Below are 12,475 nucleotides of genomic sequence, written 5' to 3'. Positions count from 1 at the left end.
CCCAGATGGGCGGAGCATCGCCCCCTGGTGGGCAGAGCATCGCCCCCTGGTGGGCGTGCCAGGTGGATCCCGGTCCGGCGCATGCGGGAGTCTGTCTGACTCTCTCTCCCCATTTCCAGCTTCAGGGAAAAAATAAAATAAAGAAAGTCAGTATGGCCTGACAGGTGGTAGCGCAGTGGATAGAGCGTCGGACTGGGATGCCGAGGACCCTGGTTCGAGACCCCCGAGGACGCCAGCTTGAGTGCAGGCTCATCTGGTTTAAGCAAAAGCTTACCAGCTTGGACCCACCCACAGTCGCTGGCTCGAGCAAGGGGTTACTCGGTCTGCTGAAGGCCCACGGTCAAGGCATATATGAGAAAGCAATCAATGAACAACTAAGGTGTCGCAATATGCAAGGAAAAACTAATGATTGATGCTTCTCATCTCTCTGTTCCTGTCCGTCTGTCCCTCTCTCTGACTCTCTCTCTATCTCTCTATCTCTGTAAAAAACAACAAAAAATCCTGAGTATAAAGAAAGTCAGTATGGCAAGAGCCAAGTACCACAGAAATAAGAAGGCATCAGAATGGAGGGTAATCAGGAACCATACCACACAGGGCCTCATGGAGGCTTTAAGTAGTCTAAAATCAATGGGAAGTCATCAGTTTTATTCAGAGGGCAACATGATCCGATTAATTTTTTTTCAGACACTGCTCTAAAAATAAATGGGGGGGGAGGACAGAAGAGTGTGAAGACTGACCAGTAGGCCACTATAGTTTCTAGGCAAGAGGCAATAGCCACTTAGTGGAGTCAATCCTCAATGTGTGTGTGTGTATGTAAATAGGGGAGAAACAGAATTAGACTCCCACATGCACCCGGACCAGGATCCACCCAGCAAGCTCCAGATGCTCTGCCCATCTGGGGCAGCTGGCAACCAAGCTATTTTTAGTGCCTGAGGCAGAGGCTACACAGAGCCATCCTCAGCGCCCTGGGCTAATGTGCTCGAATCAATCGAGCCATAGCTGCAGGAGAAGAGGGAAGTGGGGGAGAGGGGATTAAAGAGAGAGAAAGAGAAAGGAGGAGTAAGGGGAGCAGCGGAGAAGCAGATGGTCACTTCTCCTGTGTGCCATGACCAGAAATCGAACATGGGACATCCACATACCAGGTCCATGCTCTACCACTGAGCAAACCAGCCAGGGTCAATCCTTAATCTTGTGAGCACCTACTTAATCTATTAAATACCCTACCGCAGTGGCTCTGGCCGGGTTGTTCAGTGGATAGTGTTGTCCCAGCATGCCGATGTCATGGGTTCAATACCTGGTCAGGGCACATACAAGAAGCAATGGGATGACTGGGTAAGCAACATAATCAAATGTCAAAATAACCTGGAGATGTTTTCTCTGAACATATGTACCCTGATTTATCAATGTCACCCCATTAAAATTAAAAAAAAAAGCAGGCCCTGGACGGTTGGCTCAGTGGTAGAACATCGGCCTTGCGTGCAGGACTCCCGGGCTCGATTCCAGGCCAGGGCACACAGGAGAAGCGCCCATCTGCTTCTCCACGCTTTCCCCTCTGTCTCTCTCTTCCCCTCCCGCAGCAAAGGCTCCACTGGAGCAAAGTTGGCCTGAGCACTGAGGATAGCTCTATGGCCTCTGCCTCAGGCACTAGAATGGCTCTGGTGCAGCAGAGCAGCGCCCCAGATGGGCAGAGCATCACCCCCTGGTGGGTATGCCAGGTGGATCCCGGTTGGTCGCATGCGGGAGTCTGTCTGACTACCTCCCCATTTCCAGCTTCAGAAAAATACTAAAACAAAAAAAAAAGGGCAATCAATGAGTATGGAACTAAATGGAACTAAGTAGAACAAATTGATGCTTCCCTCTCTCTTTTTTCTTTCTTTCCCCCACCTTTCTCCTCTCTCTCTCTCAAATTAATGAAAAAAACTAAATCACTTCAGCAATTATTGGTCTCAGGACACCATTCTGACAAATCAAACCCTAAAGAGTTTTTCTTTATGTAGGTTATAGCTATTGATTTAAGCTACGTTAGAAATTAAAACCTTTTAAAATATTTTTTAAAAATAACAAACATAAATAATATTCTTATGGAAAAATGACCATTTTCCTGATGTAAAGAATAGCATTGTTTTAAATTTTTTCAAATCACTTTAGTCTTATAATGGAAAACTGGATTCACACCTGTTAACAATATCCAACATCTTATAGTGTATGGGAAAGTGTGTTTATTTTTTAAAATTAAATTGAAAAACACAAATAACAGCTCAAAATTCTGATGAAAACAGTTTTGATCTCATGGTCCTCCTAAAGGGGTCTTAGGCACCCCAAAGCACATTGAGAACTGTTGCCTGAGTAACAGAAAGCCCATAATCAAAATGAGAGACCACTTCACAGAAACTAGAAAGGCTATAATCAAAGACAGAAAATAACAAGTGTTGTGGACAATGGGGAGTAACTAGAATCCTCCCTCATGCACTGCTGGTGGGAATACAAAATGGTAGACCTGCTTTGGAAAATAGTTTGACAGTTCCTCAAAAAGTTAAGTATAGAGCTACCACATGACCCAGTAATTTCACTCATAGGTATACACCCATGAAATATGAAAACATATGTCCATACAAAAACTTGTATGAATATTCAGAGGCAAAAACTAGAAACCACCCAAATGTCCATCAACTGAGAAGTAAAATGTGATGTTTACCCATACAATGGAATATTTAAATTTATTTCTTAATTTTTGAGAGAGGAGAGGGTAGGGGGAGCGAGAAGCATCAACTCATAGTTGCTTCACTTTATTCACTGACTGCTTCTCGTATGTATTGTTAAGTGGGCTAGCCCAAGGTTTTGAACCAGCAACCTCAGAGTTTCAGGTCAACACTCTATCCACTGCACCACCACCACAGGGCAGACCATATAATAGGATATTACCCAGCAATAAAAAGGAAGTACTGATACATACCATGACATGAATAAACCTTAAAAATAATGCTATAGAAGCAAGTCACAATTTTTCAAACTCTGGTGTGTATTTTACACTTGGTAGCATGTTTTAAATAATTTCAACTATATTTTAAATACTTAAAAGTCAGATGGGGATGGTGGTACTAAAGTGGATGGTGCAGTCCCAGATCCACACTATAATGTTAAATGATGTCTAGGAAAATAACCCTAATGCGCCTGACCTGTGATGGCACAGCGGATAAAGCATTGAGCTGGGACACTGAGGTCGCCGGTTTGAAACCCTGGGCTTGCCTGGTCAAGGCACATATGAGAGTTGATGCTTCCTGCTCCTCCTCCACTTCTCTCTTTCTGTCTCTCACTTTCCTCTCCTTTCTAAAATGAATAAATAGCTAATATAAATTGCAGTGCATTAGGGTTATTTATATATATATAAATAACCCTAATGCACTGCAATTTCTCCTAACAGGAAAGGCTCAATTCTATTAAATACAATATTTATATTATTGTATGTTAATATTTTTTCTAAAAGTTTCAAATGATGAAGATGTTTTCTATGACTAGAACACACATTCCCTGAGTTATTATTTCAGTTAACTGTATTTCAAATTTTTACACTATAATCTAGAGCAGTGGTAGTCAATCTGGTCCCTACCATCCACTAGTGGGCGTTCCAGCTTTCATGGTGGGCGGTAGCGGAGCAACCAAGGTATAAATAAAAAGATAGATTTAACTATAAGTTGTTTTATAAAGATGTATTCTGGCCTGACCAGGTGGTGGCACAGTGGATAGAGTGTCGGACTGCGATGCCAAGGACCCCGGTTCGAGACCCTGAGGTCACCAGCTTGAGCACAGGCTCATTTGGTTTGAGCAAAAGCTCACCAGCTTGGACCCAAGGTTGCTAGCTCGAGCAAGAGGTTACTCAGTCTGCTAAAGGCCCGCGGTTAAGGCACATACGAGAAAGGAATCAATGAACAACTAAGGTGTTGCAATGCGAAACGAAAAACTAATGATTGATGCTTCTCATCTCTCTCCGTTCCTGTCTGTCTGTCCCTGTCTATCCCTCTCTCTGACTCTCTCTGTCTCTGTTAAAAAAAAAAAAAAAAAAAAGATTTATTCTGCTAAACTTAATGAAAATCCGACATAAAGTACTTGGTAAGTAATTATTACTATATGCTTTAACTTGCTGTAACTCTGCTTTATAAATTTTATAAAGTAAATTTACTTCCCTAGTTTATAAATCACCATTACTGTGGAACCAGTGGGCGGTTAGAAAATTTTACTAACAGAGATACAAAAGTGAGTGGTAGGTGTAAAAAGGTTAACTACCCCTGGTCTAGAGGGATACAAATCGAAGAACAAGCTACTCAGAAATTATATGGGTGTGCCCTTCCATTCTCTACACTAATTTTATTTTTTTTTAATTAATTTTTTTTTTTTTTTACAGAGACAGAGAGTGAGTCAGAGAGAGGGATAGACAGGGACAGACAGACAGGAACGGAGAGAGATGAGAAGCATCAATCATTAATTTTTCACTGTGACACCTTAGTTGTTCATTGATTGCCTTCTCATATGTGCCCTACCACCGGCCTTCAGCGGACCAAGTAACCCCTTGCTGGAGCCAGCGACCCTGGGTTCAAGGTGGTGGGCTTTTTGCTCAAACCAGATGAGCCCGCGCTCAAGCCGTCAACCTCGGGGTCTCGAACCCTGGGTCCTCCACATCCCAGTCTGACGCTCTATCCACTGCGTCACCGCCTGATCAGGCCCTCTACACTAATTTTAATCAAACAGTACATATACATACACACACACCATTCTTCTGGGTTTCATCTTGTTTACTGACACTTGAAAATCCTTAAACTGTTTCCAATAATATATAATAAATAAAAAATCACAACCCCATACACCATGACTTTATTTATTTATTTATTTATTTATTTTTAGTCCATTTACTTATGAAAACCCCTATTGACGAAACCACTTTTGGCAGCAAGCACTCTCTGGAGCATGGCCACTCCTTTCTTCCCTCTCAGGTTTGCATCTTTCCTCTTCTCTCCTAAACTCCAATAGGTCTCCAGGAGACCTGCAACCAAGGGAGCAACAGGCAGCAGAGCGGCAGCTCCTCCTGGCCTCTACCCCTTGAACCTGTCTCCAACACCCTTTTCTCTGACTTTTCAGTGAGCAAAAACAGCCTCAGCATAGCTGACCTTTTCCTATACATTTCTGGAGAGCCAAAGTAGATTACCGCCCTAGGCTATCTCCTGTTGCTTCTTCTTCTAGCCTAACTTCCTTTGTTTCACTGCCTTCAGCTTTAATAAACATACTCAAAATAAAAAATATAAACAAAGAATCACCTTGGAACATACGTAGTAAAGTTTATATTCTAACTACCCACAAGGAGAAATTAAAACATTAATCCATTGATTCTGAGTGCTCCTTGAAAATGTTCACTTTAATTTTATACAAGTGTTAGCTTTAATATCAACCTTTAACAAGTAACATTTATAAAATACCCACTGTACTCAGGTATCATGTTTCCGCCTGTTGGTTACATACACTCAAAAGGAAACCCAGCCTAACCTGTAGTGGCGCAGTGGATAAAGAGTCGACCTGGAAATGCTGAGGTCGCCGGTTCGAAACCCTGGGCTTGCCTGGTCAAGGCACATATGGGAGTTGATGCTTCCAGCTCCTCCCCCCTTTCTCTCCCTCTCTGTCTCTCTCTCCTCTAAAAAAATGAATGAATAAATAAAAAATATTAAAAAAAAAGGAAACCCAAGGGGGAAAAATTGAAATTAATTACCATCTTATGACTTATTTTACAACTGATCCAAGAGGTTTAATGTAATTTCACCTAATCAATTAGAACATATTCACATATTAAGAGAGTTTATATTACATACAAACATTTTCTAAAAAAATTTTATATTGTAGAAAATGGGGTTTGCTGGAAAGAAAGCCTAAGTCTTCAATATTATCCTTTTGTACAACTCTCACCCTCTTCACCTCCAACATTACCTAAGATTTCTCAAAACCAAATAGCTCCAAATTTCTTACTGAACATTTTATGAGAATCTTAATGTCATTAAATATAGTTTAATAATTTTAATCTGCGGCAAATAATTTAAAGCTATCAAACCAATAAAAAACTTTTAATTACAAAATGACAAATTTCTTGTGCCTCCAAGTAGAATTTTACAAATCATCTGAAATTGCTTTCCTTATTCTTGCACATTTTTCCTATATGTGCTTCCCTTAACAGAGCCCACAGATCATTCAACTTGTCTTCAGATTCTTGGTACAGTGGTGAGCTTCAATTTTTATCATGTTTTCTGCTCCAACAGAAGGCATTTATCAAAATAAAAATTCAACTACCTTCATAAAACGTTGCTTCAGAAAGGCCTTAATTTTAACTCTTACAACTTTATTTTGATTACAGAGTAGTAAAATTAAAACTTTCACAGAGCCTGGCCAGGCGGTGGCACAGTGGATAGAGCGTCAGACTGGGATGCAGAGGACCCAGGTTCGAGACCCCAAGATTGCCAGCTTGCGCGTCAGCTCATGTGGTTTGAGCAAAAAGCTCACCAGCTTCAACCCAAGGTCCCTGGTTCCAGCAAGGGGTTACTCGGTCTGCTGAAGGCCCGCAGTCAAGGCACATGAGAAAGCAATCAACGGGCCCTGGCCGGTTGGCTCAGCGGTAGAGCGTCGGCCTGGCGTGCAGGGGACCAGGGTTCGATTCCCGGCCAGGGCACATAGGAGAAGCGCCCATTTGCTTCTCCACCCCCCCCCTTCTTCTCTGTCTCTCTCTTCCCCTCCCGCAGCCAAGGCTCCACTGGAGCAAAGATGGCCCGGGCGCTGGGGATGGCTCCTTGGCCTCTGCCCCAGGCGCTGGTCGCGACAGAGTGATGCCCGGAGGGGCAGAGCATCGCCCCCTGGTGAGCAGAGCGTTGCCCCTGGTGGGCGTGCCGGGTGGATCCCGGTCGGGCGCATGCGGGAGTCTGTCTCTCCCCGTTTCCAGCTTCAGAAAAAATAAAGATTAAAAAAAAAAAAAGAAAGCAATCAACGAACTAAGGTGTTGCATCGTGCAACGAAAAACTGATGATTGATGCTTCTCATCTCTCTCTATTCCTGTCTGTCTGTCCCTGTCTATCCCTCTCTCTGACTCACTCTCTGTCTCTGTAAAAAATAAATAAAATTTAAAAAAAAACTTTCACAGAATTTTAAAATTCTAATTGTACCATCACAGAAAGTGTAAAAATAAATCCTCAGATTTATCACAAACTGGCCTAAATCAAATTTTCTATTTATAGAATATTCAGTCTTTCTAATCTCTTACAGTAAAATGCTCAGAACAGCCAGAAGGTGGAGACCTGAGGTAAGAATCCTAGAAAGATGACTTCAAAAGTTATTATGGCTACACACCCACTAGAATAGCTAACAAAAAAGACTGACACTAACAAATGTTAGCAGGAATATGGAGCAACAGAAATTCTCATGCACTTTTGGGTGATATTGTAAAATAGTACAAACATGGTTGGTTTTTTTTTTGTTTTTTTGTATTTTTCTGAAGTTGGAAATGGGGAGGCAGTCAGACAGACTCCCACATGCACCCGACCAGGATCCACCTGGCACATCCACCAGGGGGTGATGCTCTGCCCATCTGGGGCATTGCTCTGTTGCAACCAGAGCCATTCTAGTGCCTGAGGCAGAGGCCACAGAGCCATCCCCAGCGCCCGGGCAAACTTTGCTCCAGTGGAGCCTTGGCTGCAGGAGGGGAAGAGAGAGACAGAGAGGAAGGAGAGGGGGAAGGGTGGAGAAGCAGATGGGCGCCTCCTGTGTGCCTTGGCCGGGAATTGAACCCGGGACTCCTGCACGCCAGGCCGACGCTCTACCACTGAGCCAATCAGCCAGGACCAAACATGGTTTCTTATAAAACTAAACATACAGCTACCATATGATCCAATCATTACACCTCTAAGTATTTTAACATGAGAGATAAAAAGTATTTTGTCAAAAAAAGATTTGTACAAGAATGTCCATAGCAACTAACTAAAAACAGCCCAAGTGACTAACCACATGAGAATAGGTAAATGATGATACATTCATACAGTGAAAAACAACACAATAAGAAAGAGACTACACTGCCTGACTGGTGGTGGCGCAATGGATCAAGCATTGACCTGGAACGCTGAGGTCGCTGGTTCAAAACCCTGGGCTTGCCTGGTCAAGGAACATATGGGAGTTGATGCTTCCTGCTCCTCCCCCTCTTCTCTCTCTCTCTCATCTCTAAAATGAATAAATAAATAAAAATAATTTTAAAAAAAAAGAGACTACACAACAAAAATGAGTCTTGAAAACATTATGCTAAGCAAAAAAAATGCTACCCAAAGCCACTTATGTGAAGTTCTAGAAAAGGCAAAACTAGCCATGGTAATTGATGGAGGGGCGAGTGACTGCCTAGGGAAGGGTAAGAGGTAACTTTCTAATCAATTATCAAGTTCAATATCTTGATAAAGCTTTAGTTTTGTAAAATCGCATAGAATAGCAATCGTACATTTCATTGCATCTCAAACTTACCTTAAAAAATTCTTTTTTAATTGAGCTCAGGTTAATAATATGCACATTGCTGAAGTGCTTTTTTAGGGAAACATGTAGTGATACTTGCAACTTATTTTGAAATGCATCCAAAAAATAAAATGGACTGATAAATGATTTGTGTTACAGAAAATATAGCAAAACGCTAGTTGTAGGTGATAAAACAAATGGGCGTTCATTTTCCAAATCTTTCAAGTTTCCTATATGTTGGAAAATATTAAAATGTTAAGGACATAATCCTGACCTGTGGTGGCGCAGTGGGTAAAGCGTCGCCCTAGAATGCTGGTTGCCAGTTTGAAACCCCTGGCTTGCCTGGTCAAGGCACATATGGGAGTTGATGCTTTCTGCTCCTCCCCCCTTCTCTCTCTCTCTCTCTCTCTCTCTCTGTCCCCTCTCTCTAAAATAAATAAAAAATAAAAATAAAAAAAATGTTAAGGACATTTTTCATACCAAAATAGAGACCAAAAAATATGGTCCTGGCCCAACAGCTGGGTTGGTTCCAGCGTCATCCGGAAGTGCAGAGGTTGACAGCTGGATTCCTGGTCAGGGCACATACAGGAACAGATTTATATTCCTGCCTCTCTCTCCCTTCCTATCTCAATAAAGCCAATAAATAGAAAAATGTATATGGTGATTCGGTAAGTGGTAAAAGTTTCTCTCACTTGATGTTACATATTCTACCTACACCTTAACAAAACTCACCACCTTTTAGAACTAGATACACCACTACTTCAACTCATTTACTGTCCCTTGGGAAACATAGGCACATTTCAGGAATTGTGTCCTCATAAACTGTTCACAATGTTTGATGCCGCCAGAGATCAATGCAATAATTATCGAAAATGTTCTATGATATGCTAAAACAATTTGTTGAATTCTTCGGGATTCCTAATTAACTGTAAACTTTATATTCCTGAAGAGATTTTAAGTTGTAAATTATTTGGTAGTATTCTCCATTAACTCCAGTTTCGTTCTTTTATTGGAGTGTTAACTGCTAGTATCAGAATAACGCAGCTATCGTCCCTCTGAAATCAGACAAAAACCTACCCCAATGACTGGCCTCTAAGAAAATATAAATAGATCAAAAAGAAAACAGCAAGTCATCAATTAAAGTCATCCACTTTTCTCCTTTAACCTAACACTATTACTTAAAATGTGACTGAAAGCAAATTTTACGTCAGTTAATTTTCAAAAAAAAAAAAAAAAGACTGGGCAAGATTTCAGCAATCAAAACGCAGAGCTGTACACGTGCGCCTCACCACAAAAGCCACCTTCACCCTCAGGCAGGTAAAACAATGAGCACCCCCCTTTTCTTTTCACGAGACAAAACCGCAGACTGGGCCAAAGCAACCCTCGCCCCAGCCCAGCCGCCTCCCCGCCCAGAGCCAGACGGTGGGCCCTTTCCTTTGTGCGGAGCAGCAGGGAGGCAGCTGGGGGCGGGGAGCCGCGGGCGCAGGCTGGGGGTCGGCGGAGGCCGAGCAAAACCACGGCGCGGAAGAAGTGGTGTCGGCGCGTCCCACAAACAGGCCGCGCAGCGCGGCCACGAACCTCTGCGGTGTCCAAGGAGCAAACCTACGAACTTGAGTGTCATCTAATTTGGGATGAACCCCGAGAGAATGACCGGGAACAACTCCTGAGACGACCCTCTCCCAGGCCCTTGCAAAGCCACTTCCTTCAGCCGCGGGCAAAGGTCCTGCCGCCGCCGCCACCCCCGCCCTGGCCCCGACCCGGCCCCGGCCGGAGCCCAGGGCAGCCCTAACCTGCTGAACGGAGCTGTTCTCGGGCACGGCGAACTCCTCTTTCTCCTTCGGGGTCTTCACAGTGACTTTCATGATCTTAGGCTCCGCGGAGGCAGCGGCCGCGGAGCCGCCGGCACCTTCGGCCGCCGCGGCGCTCTCCTGAGAGCTCGGAGGGCCACCGCTTTCACCATTCTCGGCCATGGCGGCGGCGGCGGTGACTCAGGAGGGAGCAGGCGAGCGAGGGGGAGCCAGCAGACGCCAAGAGCCGACTGGCCCGGACAACGGAGAATGCAGGACGCGCCGCCTTACTGGCAGCAGGCGCAGGGCCGCCCTGACAGGTGAGGGGCCGCAGAGCTGGGTGTGGGCTCCGGCGAAGGCCCGAGACGGGCGCTCAGCAGCCGCCGTATGTTCGGACGCCGCTCGCTCTCAGCGACATCCGCAAGCGCTGCCGCCGCTTCCTCCTGCCACCCCCTCCCCCACAGTCCTCCGGCGGCGTCGCGCGAAGCACGCCGGGTAACGTGACTGGTGGCGTCGCCGAGTCATACCCGACAGACCACACTTCAAGCCCCGGCTGCTTTGCCTCCCTGGTCCCGTTCCATGGGTCAATGTGTAGGCCCAACTAGAGTGAAAGATTAAAAGCAGGGTGGGGCGGACGGCATCAGTTCACTTTCTTTCCACTCCTTTAACCAAAAAATAAACTCAGGGGTTCTGCAAGGTTCTTTTATGGCGCACGGGGATGATGTCACGGCTAGCGAAATTACTAGAAAGGACTCGACCACTGGGCACTGCGGCCGCGGCTACGCTAGTGCTCTCGCGATACAGGTATTTTCCCCAGCTCCTTACGTCACACGTGGTGCGGCTGCGCTTGTTGGGCCTCGGCGTCCTCTACATAGCCACTGGGACTGATAACTAATGAATCATGGAGAGCTATTTTGTTATTCAAGTTATGCTTGATTTTTGCTTACTTGCCCTGGCTGGGTAGCTCATATCGTTAGGGCTTTGTCCCAATGTTCTAAGATTGCGTGTTCGATCCCCAGTCAGGGCAAATCCAAGAATAATCCAAGGAATGCATAAATAAGTACAACAACGGCTTTCCTTCTGTCTCTTCCTCTCTCTAAAAGTCAATTTTAAAAATTTTAAAATGATTTGCTTACTTGTAAGATTTAAAGTGCTTGATCTGGCCCTGGGCAGTTGGCTCAGTGCTAGAATGTTGGCCTGGTGTGCAGGAGTCCCAAGTTTGATTCCCGGCCAGGGCACACAGGAGAAGCGCCCATCTGCTTCTCCACCCCTCCCCCTCTCCTTCCTCTCTGTCTCTCTCTTCCCCTCCTGCAGCCAAGGCTCCACTGGAGCAAAGTTGGCCCCAGCGCTAAGGATGGCTCTGTGGCCTCTGCCTCAGGCACTAGAATGGCTCTGGTTGCAACAGAGCCACGCCCGGGATGGGCAGAGCATCGCCCCACCCCCACCCCGTGGGCATGCCGGTTGGATCCAGGTCCGGCGCATGTGGAAGTCTGTCTGCTTGCACGTTTCCAACTTCAAAAATACAATAAATAAATAAATAAATAAATAATAAAATAAAGTGCTTGATCTTACTGCCCAGAGCACGGGAATTGGAAGGTAAGTTGGTGCAGGCAAGATCCTCATAACTAAGGTGACCAATCATCCTCCTTTAGAGAAGACAGTCCTTCTTGTAAATTCCATCCTCCCTCAAAAAGTGTCCTACATGTCCTTTTTGTTACTGGAAGACTAACCTGTAAATGTCCGTATTCAGTTGATGCAGAGTTGATCCATTGGGTGTGATGTGACATATTTGTATCTAAATGAGTACTTTTTTCTTACAATTATTAAAAATTAATAGGCAGGCCCTGGCCGGTTGGCTCAGTGGTAGAGCATTGGCCTGGCGTGCGGAAGTCCTGGGTTCAATTCCCGGCCAGGGCACACAGGAGAGGCGCCCATCTGCTTCTCCACCCCTCCCCCTCTCCTTCCTCTCTGTCTCTCTCTTCCCCTCCCGCAGCCGAAGCTCCATTGGAGCAAAATTGGCCCAGGCGCTGGGGATGGCTCCTTGGCCTCTGCCCCAGGCGCTGGAGTGGCTCTGGTCGCGACAGAGAGATGCCCCGGATGGGCAGAGCATCGCCCCCTGGTGGGCGTGCCGGGTGGATCCCGGTCGAGCGCATGCGGGAGTCTGTCTGACTGCC

The 12,475-nt window shown here is 45.2% G+C and overlaps 1 protein-coding gene across 2 annotated transcripts in view; it reads right to left on the bottom strand.

Annotated features, from left to right (window-relative positions):
* UBQLN1 (ubiquilin 1) overlaps positions 1 to 10,882 on the bottom strand; it is a 67,863-nt gene extending 56,981 nt beyond the window's left edge. Inside the window, exon 1 of one of the 2 annotated variants that reach the window (XM_066367906.1) lies at positions 10,305 to 10,882. In XM_066367906.1, coding sequence (XP_066224003.1) covers positions 10,305 to 10,484 — 180 coding nt within the window. In that variant the 5' untranslated portion in view covers positions 10,485 to 10,882. The remainder of the gene's footprint in view (positions 1 to 10,304) is intronic. The other variant, XM_066367907.1, reaches the window with a different exon arrangement.
* Between the last annotated feature and the right edge of the window lie 1,593 nt (positions 10,883 to 12,475).

This window comes from Saccopteryx leptura, chromosome 2 (genome assembly GCF_036850995.1).
Source record: "Saccopteryx leptura isolate mSacLep1 chromosome 2, mSacLep1_pri_phased_curated, whole genome shotgun sequence".
Taxonomy (NCBI): Eukaryota; Metazoa; Chordata; class Mammalia; order Chiroptera; family Emballonuridae; genus Saccopteryx; species Saccopteryx leptura.
The sequence above is the reverse complement of the archived record's forward strand: the minus strand, read 5'-3'. Positions and strand labels throughout refer to the sequence as shown.